Here is a 17,677-nt window from a genome sequence, read left to right on the forward strand (position 1 = left end):
TTGCATTTTCCAAATGTCCACTTCAGGTTGCTAAGTAGCTTTTTGAGCTATAACGATGCCATGGGAGAAAAAGCATACAGCCCTTTTCAGTATGCAGTTCCACAACAAAAACTGACTACATACTAATTTCTTACTGGGACAATGACAGGTCAGTCCTTCCTGCATGGATTAACAGATGAAAACATGACTAGCATGAATAACAGGGTGAGATGGAGAAAGAGGAAAAGGAAAAATATGTTTTCAATACCGATTAAGCAAAGACAGACAAAGTTGTTCTACATGGCAGAAGTATTATAGAATGAGCCTCTGACACTCCACAGGAAAATCTTTGGGAAAATCTGGAGAATGTACCTGTGTTAAGAATGATCAAGATCACTTACCTGTGTAAGTGATGATCAAGAAAAGTTAGAACAAGTTATTAAAATCTTAAAGTTAATAAACTGTACTTAGACGTCCCTGTTGATACCTTCCTTCATAACTAAGTGGCCTTAATTCAATTTAGCTGAATTCATTTCTGAATTAATTCAATTCAGCTGAACTGAGTCAAAACTACTTTGATTCTGGATAAGGGTGCCTACTTAAAGTTTCATTTAAACACTTTCAAAATTCATTCAGATTCATTTTTCTCTGTGTCTGCATGTAGGAAAAACCTTCAAACTGATTACAAAGGGAACAGAAGAAATCATGCATAGAAACTTATTTCCAAGATAATAACTTCAGCAGCTCAGAACTTATTACTTTTTACCACATTTTTGGCATTATTTCAATATCTACATGTTGACACCTACAGAGGAGAGAGGCTTGTCCTCTTTCAAACCCTTTCAACTGCTATGTAAAATGGAGTTCATATCATTAGTTCTTCTTTGTAAATAAGCATGGTATGCTTTCACAGCAGCACAGAAGAACCTACTAGCAAAGCTAATGACAACAGGAGAAAAAGAGTTTTAGTCCCAGAAGAATTTTCCTACACTTTTTTCTTCTTCATAGTTGCATGAAAACATCACCATAGCTGTATGTGAAAGCTGTAGCCTGTTCCTTTCTGGCACTGAAGATGTTTAATTTAGTGTCCTAAAGTTTTGAACCTCACTCCAGTACTTGTTCACTGAGCTGAATAAACATCTCCTCCCTGACTCTTCAGGTTATATAACAACTTCACATGACACATCTGCACATTTTGCCTACAGAAGGTATATTTCATTTTTGATTCTCCTACCCATTTCCCAATTGCAGAACACCCATTTCATTTTAAAGGAAGCTTATTCTCAGGTCCTAATAATTATTAAAAACTTCCATTACCCATTAGACTGAAATATAAGGCAAATCAGATTTGCTTGTACCACTTTCAAGGATACTGAGAAATCAGCAAGTACATGGTAGTTTTTATTGACTGTACAAATGTCCTGAAAACAGAAAGCATATTGAAAGAAAATCAGCATCATCTATGTATCTTATTCTTACTAGTAGCAAGAGTGGTGTAGAGGAAACAGGATTGCCAGAGCAATTGCAGGTAGAGAAACTGGTACTAGCACAAACCTGAACAAATATGTTACCATATATCAAGGATTAGCAGATAATTACAAAAAGCAGCTGGTTACCAGTTCATGCTTATAGGGTCTGAGTTATCTAACTTTGGCTGATGGTTGAAGTTTGATTTATTTTAGAGTATACCTGAGTTTAATGCTAAATGAAAAAGGTAACCTATTAGTGTTTTTTAAATGAAAATAAATAATAGTGTCCTAGTCACTTTATGTTTGCTTTTTTGGGTTTTTAAGTGCTAACAAACAAGATAAGATGTTTTCAGGAATACACACACTGTTAGCCAAAATAAATATAGACTTCAGTGCACTGATTTCATTGGGATTATACAAGGGTAAATCAGGCCCAAAGAGTACAGCAGTAGGCTTTCTGAGTATTTATTGCAGAAAGTTAATTACCAATAGATTGTAACATTCACTGCTAGTTTTCAACTATGTCTAGAGTGATTTCCCACATTTTAATGAATTCTCAATGGAGAAGAACTGTAGCAAAAGGTACCCAGTGGGTCTGATTCTCTTTGAAAATTCCTTCCTTACAGAAATTCTTGTAGATGCACTGTGGAGAAAAACTTACTGCTGAAGCTCGATGCTGCCCTCTGATTGGATTTGTAATTTGACAGAATTAAACTCAACTCTAAGGGTAAAATGAACTTTAAATATACTACATACATTCTGATATATACTAACGTTAGACATTTATTTACTACAGACTTCACTAAAATCAGACATGAAATTTCTGAAAAGTAAGAATTAAAATATAGATGCCAAATCAGTGAAATACTCTGAAAGTGCACAAGACTGAAAACCACAGTTCTGCTGAACAGGAGTTTTACAATAGTTTGGAATATGTATTTAATTCTATTCTATGTGGAAATTGGGAATTTACACATTTAAATGATCAGTACCACTTAGATAGTATGTTTGATATTTGGTGGCATTTCTGTAGATGACTGCTATCATCAGAAGTGCAGTGATAAAGGCTGAAGAAACACAGCATAGCTGTAAATAACCCTCCAGTTCAATGACTCTGATAATTACATGCAACTTTGCTAGACTATATTTAGTAAGAGTTTTGAATCTGTTAAGACACTTTACACAGTACTGATCAGAGCTTATGAAATATAGGAGGCTTTCTGCAATAAAATGTCACAGAAATGCAATTTTTTTCTTCAAGTGTCAAGTCCTAAGATTACTCTTTTCCTTTAAAATAGCAGCATATGCTGGTCAGTGAAGCATACACTACACAGCTGTTACATCTACTGTATGACCTGTACATATCGAATTAGCCATGGTGTTTTTTAGTTCTGGTTCATCAGAGTTCTGGTCTGAAGGGCTTTAACCTACATTTAGGAGAAGAATTGTTATCTTGTCTATCCTAATTCATAGCCTACAGCCTGTTTTGAGCTAAAACAATTGGCCAATTTATTTTTCCTCTTTTTTTTTTTTTTTTTATTCTTAGCAGTAATGCAGTGTGTATGAAAAAAATCAGTACAAGGATTAATGACAAAAAAACTCCAGGACTGTAGTTTGATATTGCATAAATATGTATTCCCATGCACACAGAGAGGATGTGGACTTTCAAACAATTATCACCACTCCTGTTCTCAGGTTTGTACATGTGCATTCTTGGCACATTAAGAAAAATAACTTTCTACACAGAATAACAAACATAACATAGCTTAGTGAACACATAAATCCAAGTGTGGTTGGATAAGACCTAAACCACTAAGATGGTTTAGACCATTAAGACTATAAGACCTAAACCATTAAGATGTATCAAAAGTTGAGAAATTTTTTTCCCAAAAAAGGAACAAATTTCCTGTATTGACCATCTTCTGGATACAGTCTGTTGAGGAAATCCATGAGGTATACAAGGTGCATATAAGAGAGATGTACCACTACATTTCCATCTCTATATACACTTCTGTCCCAAAGCTTCCAACCTACTAGACTCCTACCAGAGGTAAGAAACAAGTCAAAATGGAATTTTAGACCGACCCTTTTCAGCTTTTCTTATATCCCTAAATTCAACACTTCTCACTAGCATTTGAAAAAACATCAGATTCAAGATTCCTACTGAAGTACTGAATATTTCTAGCTATTTTAGGTACAATTTAACTTTTGGTTAGTACTGTTTTAAATTATGCTTTAGTTACTCATTGATGCCAAGACAAGAAAGCAGTAAAAAGCCTGGATGAAGAATCATTTAAACCCATTTGTGTTTCTCAAATTCATTAAGGAAATCCCTCTATATTTCATCGTGAAGTTTTCCCGGAAACTAAAGAAACCTGTGTATGAGTTTGATTCACTAAAACAAGATTATGAAGCCAATTAACTTCACAAAGAATGACTGTCCATTTATGAAATCAAACAATGAATATCTGTGTAGAATTCCTTTCTCTGTAAAGCAGAGCATACATGTTTCATAACAAACTGACCTGGTATTAAAAACAGTAAGTTCCTTCACTGATGATTTGGAAACTCAATTAACACCTGTAAATTCCTCCACTTTCTGTGACATTATGGGAGCCCAATAACAATAATTTAGAATAATGAACTACGTCTTATGCAGAACCAGGAAAGTTGAAAAATGGGATTCTTATAACTCACAGTCAGGAAATAATGGTATGATCTGATCTGTACTACATTCAATTATAGTTCAACAAATTTACAAGCTTTCCTTGATATAGTTGATATATAGAATGCCAACCATACATCAATCAATAATGCAGAAAGAGCTCACAGCATAAACATGAATCAGCATATCAATATTAATTTAGCTAAAAAATAAATTTTTCATTGAGATGGGCTCAAGAAATACTATGCACATCTTTGTGAGATGCCCGCGGGGACAGCAGTCATGTGCTTTTACATCCTATTTTCAAAGTGTAGCACATGACAGTCTAAAATGACAGACAAGAATGAATCATTATAGTCACAGTCAACTCTCCTAGTATCACAAGTCTTGTCAAAGTTTTTTTTTGTTAAAAAAAGCCCAAGTAAACAACTTACTCCTCCTCCCTCACCATGAAAATCTCTCCCTCTTCCCACACACTCCAACACTAGATGTTATAGCAGGGAATGATCTCATGAGAACTGTAAACTCAGGAAATTGATTCTAGTAAGTTTACTACTTCTGAAACACCCTCCTGCCCCTTGCCTCACTCTCTTCACTTTATTTCCCACTGTATTATTTTTAGGAGATATTTTCAAAGTTCAGAAAATAGATTAATCTCAAATACCTACTAGGCACCATAAACACGTATTATTACCTGTCCATGTGCACTATCCTTCCAGAACAACTGTTGCTAACCCCATGTACACAGAAAGCAGGATTCCAGTCCTCAAAACCATGAAACAGAAACATGGAATTGTTAAGTTTGGAAAAGGCCTCTAAAAATCACCAAGTCCAACAGTTAACACAGCACTGCCATGTTCACTGCTAAACCATTTCCCCAAATGATGTGCACATGTTTTTTGAGCTTTTTTTTAATGTTTTGAACACATTTTTTGAGTCACCTGAGTGACTTCACCACTTCCCTGGGCAGCCTGCTCCTTCTAACAACCTAACAACCTTCTCCATGGGGAAATTTTTCTTAATATCTAATCTAAACTTCCCCTGCTGCAGCTTGAGGCCATTTTCTCTTGTTACCTGAGAGAAAAGACTGAACCTCGCCTGACTACAATCTTCTTTCAGGTGTTGTAAAGTAATAAGGTCCTCCCAAGCCTCCTTTTTCTCCAGGATAAACACTCCCAGCTCCCTCAGCTGCTTCTCACAGGACTTGTGCTCCACTTCCCTTCTCTGGACTCACTCCAGCACCTCAATGTCCTCCTTGTAGTGAGAGCCCCAAAACTGAACACTGAGGCCTGACCAGAGCCAAGCACAGCAGGACAATTCCTGCTCAGCTCCTGCTGGCCCCACTGTTTCTGACACCAACCAGCTACAATTCCATAATAAAGTTATCTCACAGACTCACAAAATACACTGAGTTTGAAGGGACCCACAAGGCTCATCGAGTCCAACTCTGAGCCCTTTATAGAACACCCCAGGAGTCACACCACGTACCTAAAAATGTTCTTCAAACACTTGAGCTCTGTCAGCCTTGATGCTGTGACCACTTCCCCAGGGAGCTGTTCCAGTGCCCAAACATCCCCTGGATAAAGAACCTTTTCCTAATATCTGATCAAAATCTCCCCTGACACAACTTCAGGCCATTCCTTCAGGTCATTTGTATAAACATCTGTGTATATGCAAGTATGCTCATAGATGACTACAAGTTTATCACTCTTTTCATACAGGAAAAAATGACAGAGTTTTACATTGGGTTTTAAAATAATAAAAAAAAATTCTTATAGATTAATTAATCTACATATTTTTAGTGAACACCACTTTATTACATCATCAACAATTACTGCAAGATTTTTTTACTTGAAAGAATTTTATATATATTTTTAGGGACAAGACAGTCTATGCAAAGTACTTCTGAATTCACTGTGACACAGAACACATCTCACAATTTCTACAAAGCGGTAACAGTCAATTAAATAAGGAAATATTAAATCCTTCAACCCAAAAAGAAATGTTAGAGATTTTTACTAGTATGTAATTTTTTTTTTGGAACTAAAAAAGAAATCAAGGGTGAACTCCTTCTCCCAGCTAAGCCCTCCAAAACCACAGAAACAACACCACCCAATTAAAAAAGTTCTTCAGCAAACAACAAGGCAATGTTTGCAGAAATATTTTAACTGAAATTTCAGTTCCTTTGTCACAAAGACAGTTCTGAACTGTTCTAGTCCTTCCATGAATCAACTTGATGGTACAGTCATCTCTTCATAAGTCACTTTAGAAGAGGTATTCTACCTAATTACACCCCTAGGACTACACTGTGCATAAAACATGGAGATAACACACCCACTTGATGCAAAACTTGCATTCCATTGCTGACTTCGACTTCATACTCAATAGTGACTCTCTGTCTGGAGATACACACATATACATATCCTTTGGACAGTTCCTACAACACAGCAGTTAGAGTGCCCTAACTACTACACAGAAAATCACACAGATTAATTCCTCTATGTACATAAAACCAAAACCCACTCCAAAAACTTTGATACATGACCTCATACACTGCTGCATTTTTCTGAAGAGAAGTTCCAGCCAATATGGAAACTTTCACAATGAGAAAAGCTCTACTCTTGCTTGAGCACCTTTATACCATGTAGAGGGTTTGACTCCTCCTAAGCAGCCTCCTCACCTGTGTGCTATTGATCATTTCCTCAGATTATCACATATAGCTGGGGACAAAAAAAAGTCAGGAAACAATTAAGAATTTCTAGGAAAAGAATCCACATTCAGGAAAAAAAAAATCCAGCCATATCACTCCTAATAATCTATTTTAGTGAACTCTTTGCTACCACTGGTCTATTTGTGGACCAATATAAGCCAACAAACCAACACTGAAGAAAAACTAGAAATAAAAAAATGGAAGAAAGAAAGAAGAAGCATCTAAACGCACTTCCACAGTTACTAAAATTATCAGTTTAGAAATTGGAAATGCCTTCTCTAAAATAAGCAACAATCAATTACCTAAGCAACCATGTAGTGAAAAATATTTTGAGAAACAAAATGTAATTACTTATTGGATACTGATGCATGTTCTACTATGTAGCATCAATCATTCTCTGAGAAAATAAAACAAACATTAAAAAAGAAGAGTTTAAAAAAGAACAGTTGCAAATACTTAACTCACACAGGGAGTTCTATAAAAATGTTAAAAGTTTATTGTTTATACCATGAGAAAATTATGGGCATTTTATTTTACATAATGAGAAAATTGGGGGTAAAGTCCTCAAAAATCAATGCAGAACGGGGACTTGCATTTGTACTCAGTATTGTACATGGTCATTATTACCTTTGTACCATCAAGTTAACATAAAATACATTCCAACAATTGATGCTCTGTGTTATTAATTGTTACGGTGTCAATGGGGTTCTGTTATGTGGTTTATCTTAATTAGTGTACAAACTATTATTTAACAGCAGAATGCACATGAAGGAGTCTGATAGCTTATAACAAGGAAACTAATCTTATAATGCCCTTTGGGAAATCCCAAAGATAACTTTTCTGTAACAAGAGCAATGGTGCTGAAAATCAGAAGTCTGTTTTTTACTCAGCCATTGTGGATTAGAGAGTGGCAGCACATCTCTCAGATATATATTGACAGCATATATAAAATCATGTATTCAGGAACAGAAGTTTGTTTCACAAGAAAGCAAATGTGAGTTCAAATAACACAATTTTACATCAATTTTACAAGTTGCTAATTCTCCCAGTCTCTTTGTTCTTGTATTTATTAACTTCAAGCTATTCATATTTCTTTTCACTTCTTCAGACGTACAAGCTTGGGCTCCAAACTGTACATGGCACTAAGGGAGAATGACTACTAAGTGGCTAGATGAATTTAAGTTATACACAAAATACATGTTTCTGAAACATCAACAAAATTTAAAAAACACACTGATGGTTGGTGTTATTTGCAGAATAAGCTTTTTATCTGCTAAAAGAGAGGTGGCAAAGGACAAAAAAATACCAAACCAAAAGGGCACGAGCATGTAGTTACATATATTAAAGTTCTCTCTAAGCACCCATTAAACAGAAAAAAGTGTTAAATTTTTTCTACTTCTAAAAAACATAATGTTCATTAATTTTTATATGTTAAAATACATGATAAACCGATACAAGAATTAGAGAAACACTTCTGTATACCTAAGATAATTGACATTTTTCACACATGCATTAATAATATTTGGGCACTGTTCCATTTTTCTCAATCTTCAGAAAGATCTGTAAGTGCAGGATGACCATCCACATTGTAAAAGGCCACAGAAGCATGTACAGAGAAAACAAAAAAGAAGGTATATTGAACACAGAACACCAAACTGCAAACGTTGCAGGTGTCATGGTAGGCACAATATATGAAGTCATTATTTGAGAAGGAATGGTAGCAAGTGGTATCAATTAAAAAATGTGATTTGAGCATACTGGAAAGAGAGTTGCAGTTTTTCTTGTCTGGTTTTGATTTTGAAATTAAACCCTCTAATTACCTGAATGACAGATATTTCAACTTTTTCCATAGCTAATACTCAGTGTATAATCTGAACCCACCTGTAAGCAAATTCATGCTTCCACAGAAAATACTAGTTTATATATCATACTGCTAAATGTTTTTACTTAGTTTGAAATTTATTTTAAAACAAGGATTCCATGGCTGTAATAAGAGAGATATCAACAGCTATTTTTTGATAACTCTTAGACATTATGTCTAAGAATAAAGACGAAAATAAAAAAAAATCCTTTTTTGAACGCAAAAACTAGTATGAAGGTGATTATTTAGAATATTGAATAAATAGATATTATATGTCTGGATATATTCTAAATCACTATTAAACCCACTACAAGATTAAATTAAAACTATATATAAAAGATCTTTTAAAAAGTAGAATAAATGTAAAAGGATGAAGCGGGTAAAATATAACAAACTTTAAAATGCCTACATCACATTAAGGTATACCTTTGTGATATTACCCACCTAATCACAGAGAAAAGAGAAACAGTCCTAGATTAGTTATTGTAAAACCAATTTATAAATTTACATCCAAGCAAACTCTCTTGTAAGTTACCAGGACAAATTTTCAAATAATATCATTATCCAAGAGAGGAAGAGCAAAATGCTTCGGGCACTAAGAGTTAGAAAGAAAATTGAGAAAAGAGAAAAATGGGCAAAAATTTTTTCCCAAAGGGAAGGGAAGAAGACAAATTCTGATGTATAACATGATATGCCTTCATCTGGATGTTTAATCTGGACCTGTTTGTAAAATATTTTGAAACAAAATAGGCTTTGACATCAGGTATTCCAGCATTTTGCCCAGCGCTACTCTGTAATATGCCTTACATATAAAACTGAGAAACTAAGTTTTGTTTGCTGGTGTCCTGCTTACTTGGCAATTTTTTCTTTATTTTATGTTTTCTGCAGTTGTGAATATTAAAGCATGAGGAAAAAAAAGAAAAATTATAATCTTGTACTAATGTGTATGATACAACATACTCAAAGTTCATCATATTTGATGAGGAAAGGACTGCAATAATCTCTCAAAAGCAATGTGTGCTGGGAAATTAGAGGCCATCACAATGGAAATGATGATGTCAACATAATTCATGCTACATTTATGATGTCTATCAATCTACTGGTTATTACACGCTAGGAAAAAATACAGAATTATCCCAACAATATACTGTGACATACCGTAGGATAAAAGTATTTTGTTGGCTATGTTGGAGGGTAGTTCCTTAACATAATGTATGTGGTTATTGAATATTTCAACATGAATATTCTCAACAAAAGTCTAAAAAGTATTTGTTTTTAATGTAGCATGGAATGAAAGAAGATCTGGAGTGGGGAACATTTAGTCTGACAGACTGAACCAGAAAAATCAATAATAGCTATTTTCTGAGCAAATTACAGGAAGTATATTCACTTTGTATTACATTTTTCACAAATTCTGTACACTATATGAATTCTGAATTTCCTGAGCTGATCTTTATGCACTGAAAAACTTCTGCACACATGCATTCTGAAACTGGGAAAAGGTATCCTAAAATGGATGAGCAACCTCATGATATCAGTAACAATAACTTTCCCATTCACAATTCCTCTTTGGATTTTTAATTCTGTGTTTTACCCTACTCTGATCACTTGGTGGAAATCTTTAAGTTCTTTTCTCCATTCCTGATAACTTACCTGTGAATTTACCATTACATACACATTACATCTATAGTCTGACAATCAAAATTTATTTTATGCAAGACAAAACCTTTTCTTACATAGATTGTATATTTTTCAGTACGTATCTGAGACAAGAATATTTCTAAAATTGTGTAATATCTCAACATGGTACATGCAAGTAATCATAGGATTTTTTCAGTGCACTTTAGAATTTGTTTTTGTGGTTAGCATGTCTGGTACCAATTTAACTTTTACCATTTCTTCACATGGACACTACCTGTAATACAACCTGACAAATCCAAAGGTCAGTCTGGCTCAGGGCATAGAAAAAATAAACAAAATTGAAAAGTTGAATGGCATGCATGGAGACTATCATGAAGAACTCAGAAGTCAGGGATTATATGTGAAATACACATTATTGAAATTTCAAAACCTCACTTCCAATTCACTTGTGTGTCAGAAGAATAATTAAGATAGGAATAGACTTCTCATTTGACAAGGATTTTCAATGAAGCTGAAAGTATAAATTATGTTAAGAAAATACTTTCTTCAAAGTCGAAGCACAAATACCAAACTTATAGTCCCCCATAAACTGCACATTTCGTTGCCATGGTACAGGAAGTTTAAAGGTTCATTCTGTACTGAAGGAATTTTACTGAGTCAGAGGGTGGGTTAACTGTACAAGTGATTGTCTTTGCACACTGGAGATATTTTGCAGAATTGGGTTGGAACAGGGATCAGGTTCCAAGTATGCTTCAGGTCTGGTATCAAACGAGAGCCAGATGCTGAATTCATACTGAATGGCACTAAAATTTCATCAACTGTTCTCACATTGTCCGAGTTCAAATGTTACAGCAGCCTGGTTGGTGTGTGATCATCATCTCATTATTCTGATATCCTCAGACCACAGACAGCTCATGGGACAGAACTGTGCCTCAGGAGTATTCCTGTGACAGGATCTCAGTCTGGAGACCCAGGGTGGGAGGATCCCATTAAAGCTTCTTAAACAGAGAGGAAAACAACCAGTGTGTCAAAATACTGTAACAAAAATTCAGAATATATATTTGAGCTTTTTTTCCCCACCCAGTAGAGCCCAGTCAGGCAACAAAAGCCCCCTACAAACAGCAAAAATGGGATCTAATGGAAGGCATTTGGGTCTAAGTCCTACCACACAAAACTTCTGAAATTATTCTTTTCAAACTCACACATGGCTACAGAGTCAGAATTAGATTTAAAGATAAAAATTTGTGTATCAAACTGCAATAATATTTTAATTTAGGGTATCTGAAAACGCTGCAAGTTGGTCTATAAACATATTTGAACCATAAGTGGATACAGATGTATTTTAACAGATAAGTCCTGAACTTCTCTAAATAGTGAACCTCTTTCAGCATCTTTTAAATTATTTAATTTTCAAAGTCTATTATTTTAAAACTTTTTTTTACTTATCTATTTAAATTTTGGTATTTCTTAACATTTTTGGGGCATTCTATACCATAACAACCAGATCAGGTTAATTTATGCACAGAAAACCACTGTCTAAATATGTATCAATTTCCTACCATTGCCAGGGAAGATCACTATGAATAGCTACGAAAGCTTTGATGGTGCTCACAAGAAAGCTTGAGCTCACCTATTTCAGCCTTCTCCTTGCTACTGCCCACACTTTGCTTCCTGAGGATTCACTCTTTTAATTGATTAGTAAAATTTCTTAACAACAGAAAACATAAACTATTGTTTTGCTTACTGAGCAGATGATTTACAGTACTATAAATTTGAAGAGGGCTACATTTTCTAGCACAAAAACATATGTATGTTCTCTTTTAGTAAGCTTCTTAAGCAAATTTTCACATTTTTATTAGAAGTTAATTAAATTTGTGATTGCTACATCTAATTGGTGATTTTAATTAGATGTTTTTTCTTCTTCATTATTAATCCTATGCTAAATAGAGGTAGACTGTAAGAGTAATCTCAGCATCTAAGATGAAGTTCTAAAGGTCAGATATAATAAAAGAAGCAATTCTGACCTTAGAACAAATTCTCTTTTTTCCTAAACTTTGCACAGCACAATCAAGTAGGTTTACCTCCAATGAGCAAATATAGAAATAATTTTGCTAGTGGATGATGATAAAGAATCCCATTTTCTGTTATCAGTTACAATTCTACATATCATTCCCTTCAACAGTGAAGAAATGTAACCAATTTCAGAATAAATTAAGGGAGTGGTTAGCCTAAAACTTTCAGAGAGCAGTGAATTCAAACTTCTTGCTTTTCAGGATAAAGTTAAAGGAATATATCCAGTCTGCTTATTCCCCTGCCACATTTAAAGCCTGAGTACACCTTCATGTTAAAACCTAAAGCCATGTAACAAACATTCAGCTGAGGCAATAATCTCCTCTATCGTGCCCTTACAATCTTTACAAATTCATATACAGGAGATAGCTGGAGATCCACCTAATAAAGTCACTTCTATCCGAATATATATTACATACATCAAAGTGGCTTTGCATGGGAATAAGTTCATTTTCTCCTGGCTTCTTTGTACCATCAGTAGAATTTCCCTTCTCTATATTGTATGAAGTCAGGTAGGTTCACAGTATGCAAGGAAAGATTTTACTGAGATCATTGTGGTGACATTCTGACAACATTTTAGGAAGGGTCTTCAAATAACGGGTGTAACTTACTCTACATATTTGACAAATATGCTGATAGAAGAGATGAGAAATTTGAAATTATGGAAGGATTTTTATAAAAGGAGAGACACACCAGTGCTTGACCATTTAACTATAAAGAGACTAATTTACTATAAATGCTGGTAGTCAGTTTTTAAGGAAGTACAAAATATATTGGTGGAGCTAATAAAGAAAACTTTCCAATTCCTGCAATCCCATATATATTTATATATCAATAATACTATCCCATACAATTTAGAGTATTCCAGGGTTTCTCCTTGAAGAAATCTTGTGTCTTTTAGATCGCTGACATTTGGTTTTCACCTTATGGATGGCAAACTCATTGCTTTCCAGAGACACCTTCCTTTTTCCTATACACAGGCATGTTAAAAGTGTTCAGAGGAAAAAAATTATCTCCATTAAAGGAAACAAATTTAACCTATTCTTCCATTATTAAGATGACTCCTTTTAGCAGAAGATCATGGGAACACAAAGTACCATATAACTGACTGTATAGTCTATACAGATTAAAATGCACCAAACTTCAATAAAAATATTTTCAAGTTCAATAAACCAGTAATTTTTTTTCAGAGAAGCATCATTTTGTCATAGTAAATAATTCAAGAAATAATCCTATTAAACTGAGATTCAGTTGGAGGATAACTAAAATTCAACACTAATACTTAAATTTAATAACATGCTCAGCCAAATACAAAATTACATTTCCTGCTAGATCAAAATTTAATTGTTACACTTCATTATTTGATAACAACAGTGTATTCTATTAAAAGGCTTATTTACTATTTTCTTCAGCTACTACTCAAAAATCCAGCAAAACACTCTCCCACAGCATAAAGTGCGGAAGATAGTGCAGTATTATTTATGAAAGTAAAGGTAATTTCCCTAAAAAAATACATCTCTGCAATGTAAAACCCTGTGAGAGTGCCTCACTAAAACAAGCATTTCCAAATTAATTTAAGAGATTGTTTACACATAGAAAAGTTTGCACAACTGGACTCAGAGATAGAAAGAACAAGACATTCACTCATCTCTATTCACATCCTGCATTCTGCCTGACTATATTAATGGAATATTCATTAGCACAACAAAATATGCTACACCCAATACACCAGTTTAAGCCCACTTACATGCTGAAATTAATAACAAGTTTACACTGCTAACAACACATAAAATATTCACTTTACAAATCAGTATTCTGCCTAAAGGTGCTACTGAAAACACGAAATAAATAAAATACATAACTTATATTCATAATAGTACTGACTTACCCTGGTAGAAGAATTCACCAAAGAACCATCCAGATTGCCAGTGTTGCATTTGAAATTCAAATATAGATCAGGATTTTGATTTGCTTCCCATCTTCCCAAATCAGGAGTCACTGTCTTGTCTGAGTTTGCAGAAGTTTTCTGGTAGGCAGTGCAAGTCATTCCTGTGAAACTGGATGGCTTGATCATGAAGGCTTCCAGAGCAATATTACGAGATACCTGTGAAAACATCGAGAATAGTTGTCACAAACCCATTCACCATACTCGCAATTGTATGCGCATTGTGTGCTTACTGCATAAACTCAATAAAGGATTGTGCATGTAGACACACATACACACAGACATATGTGTATATATATATATTCTCTTGGGTGAGAGAGAAAATAGAACTATTTAAAAATATGATACAGGATTCTAAAACAGCATAGTGGGTTTGCTTCCATCTTTCCTTCTGAGATATATATATATATATATATATATATATATATGTGTGTGTGTGTGTGTGTGTATATATATATATCTGTTTCTATCAGTTACACTAGTTATTATTATATCAGTTTTGCAATTCCATCATTATCAGCTTCAATGGAATCTGGAATTAATAAACTGAACCAGCAACACTAGGCTTAAGAACTATTTAAAAAATGAATAAGGATGTGCTTTTACCAAAGAATTGAAACAGGAACCCTCTTAGCTATTTAGTGGCTGAGTCTTTTCACACATCTTATTCCATGAGAGCACTGAACATCAATAAATGGCTCAAAGCAACACCATGTTACAGGTACATTTGTGACCTACCCTTCAGCAAAGTGATGTGTATGGAGATGGAGACTGCAGCAGAGTGCAGAGATGCATCTCCACCCTTAAACTAGTATTTTTATTTCATCACAGGCCTGTGCATGGGACAAACAGCTCGTGTTATAACAGGTGGGCTACCTTAGACTGGTTCCACACTGATAGGACTATATGGTTTCTGCTTCCAGACACAGATTGTTTCATGATCTGTGGACCTGGCAGTGCTGAATTAACGGCAGGACTCAATGATCTTAAAGGTCTTTGACCACCTAAATGATTCCATGATTCAATGTTATATAGCTGACACAGTTTATAGAGTTTCTCTTTTTTTTCTTCGTAATTGTACTAGAAGCAATTGGCTACCTAAGCTGTGGGTGTTTTATTTGCTGTTTTCTAAAATAAAGAAAGCAGATGCAATTTCTGTGAGACAGTTTCCTGGCTGGCCTCCCAAAGGAACAGACATGTTTGGTATTGCATAAGATGACACCAGAAATACTCCGCAGCTTTTGTTTATTTACAAATTGCACGCAACAGTAAACTACTTCTCCTACTGAAAACCATAAGAACCTAAAAGATAAAGCAAGGCAAAACAGTTAGTGACACATATCGAAGTCTGAGTACATAGAATTATTCTTTTCAGTAATGTCAACATCTTCCTGAAGCAGTGAAGAGGAAAAAAACTTAACTTTTGTCACTTGACATTTAAGAAAGGCAAGTATAAAACAGGAGCCCTCCTAGCTGTCACATTGCAAAATACTTCTGAAAGTTACATTGTTGTCACTACACAGTTAATACAAATACTTTTAGCAAATTTGATCCTTTTATGCAAATGAGAATTAAATAAAAAACTTCCTTTAAGAAACAGTCCAATATATTCTTGTCTCTGTTTGAAAGACTGCTTTTTCTAAAAACACAAACTAAGGCTATTATACTATTTGGCTTCCTCTATAATTCACTTCAGTCTATAATTTATTTTTTTTTTGGTTGCTTTTATTTTTATACATTTTTGCTGTGATTGACTCTGTACCTGAACTCACATTTAAATAGTGGTTTTGTGTAGATGCAGTGGACAATTGAGAAAAGAATAAAGGTTGTTTAAAAGCAAGCAAGCAAACTAACTCAAGGAATGATAAGGCTTTTAAGTGTTTATCTAACTTCCAAAAGGATAACTTTCAAGCTTCTGATTTAGATGTATTTCTGCTATTTAGATGTTGAAGCTGACAAGAAGACAATGTCTTAGTCTCCAAATGAGAGCCTCTCAGTACCCAAGTGACACACTTGTGTAGATGGAGGACAAGGAGTAAAAAAATTATTTCTAACAGGTACAGTTTGCCTCTAAAAAAACTAAAACTATCCCCAAATTGGTAATGTTTAGGACATGCTAGACCTTTGTTGATAATCTTCCAAATACTTTAATCAACAGTTGTCCAGAAGCCTTTTGGTAAGGCATATTAAAATCTTCCAACTACAAAGGATCTTGTTGTCTTTTATGGTCTGACATGTTTCTGTCAGTCACTCACTCAACTTGGACCTTCCAAAATAAAACAATATACTATAGTGGCTTTAAAAATAGAAACTGAATGAACAGTAAGAATATTAGAAAGATGTTATGAACACTATATTGTCACAATAAATAAAACTGATCAAAGAAAACCACTTTTTAATACCATTGGTTATATTTAAAAGATATTTTTGTCTTGCAAATAGAATTCAAGAGAAAAAATCTTACAAAATATTTTTTTAATTTTTTAAAATACCTTTGATATCACTTGAATCTTGCTGGTCAGTATTTGACTTGCAATCTGTTCCACACATCGTACAATCCTGGTGCAGGCTTTGTCTTCTTTTTGAGCCATCCACAACACATGGTCATCCACCAACATTATATTGCTGGCAATCTCAATAAGAGCATCCCCAATCTGGAAGAGGAAAAAAACCAATCAAAAAGGTATTGTCTGTAAAACTCGATAACTAAGAAAAAAACAGATAAGAGTACAAATGAAGACAGGCACCTTATTTCTCTTGGTAACCGCCATTGAAAAACAGTTTTGATTTTATAAAAAATTTAAATAGACTGAAAAAGAAAAACCAAGAAAGGAAAAGTGCAACTCACATCAAGAAAGAGCTTTTTAATTCACAACTTTAAAGCTTATCTTCTAGATAAACCAGACAAATTGAGTCATGTCATCTCAATGAACAGAATTCCAGAATTATCACCCTCTTTCTTAAACTAATTAAAATTTGCCATGCCCTTCTAAAGAACTGCTTCATGTTCAATCAAAGGACCTTGAGGGGGAGGCTTGGGGGGGAAGGAAAAAAAAAGAGAGGAAAAATATATTTGAAAGACATCTTTGTTACAGACATAGTGGAGTAAATTTGAGATATAGCTCAGGCGCTGATATAAACTTAGATCATCTCACAAGCCATAGCTTTGGTAGTTTTAATTCACACTTGTGCCTAATCCAAAACAACAGATCTTTGTTTTGCCAGGTGACATTTTACAGATTTTGGTAACTGTGTGTTTGAAATTTTATTAGTAGTTACATTTAGAAAGAATAAATATCACTGTGAATATTTTCTGTAATTATTTCAAGTTGGAATA

General features: G+C 34.3%; 1 protein-coding gene across 1 annotated transcript in view; it reads right to left on the reverse strand.

The window, feature by feature from the left end:
- Positions 1-17,677, reverse strand: part of ADGRA1 (adhesion G protein-coupled receptor A1) — a 259,550-nt gene that overhangs the window by 98,259 nt on the left and 143,614 nt on the right. The window contains exons 11-12 of the mRNA XM_038141334.1: positions 16,833-16,994; positions 14,284-14,499 (exon numbers count right to left, since the gene is read on the reverse strand). Coding sequence (XP_037997262.1) covers positions 14,284-14,499; positions 16,833-16,994 — 378 coding nt within the window. The remainder of the gene's footprint in view (positions 1-14,283; positions 14,500-16,832; positions 16,995-17,677) is intronic.

Source organism: Motacilla alba, chromosome 6 (genome assembly GCF_015832195.1).
Source record: "Motacilla alba alba isolate MOTALB_02 chromosome 6, Motacilla_alba_V1.0_pri, whole genome shotgun sequence".
Lineage (NCBI taxonomy): Eukaryota > Metazoa > Chordata > Aves > Passeriformes > Motacillidae > Motacilla > Motacilla alba.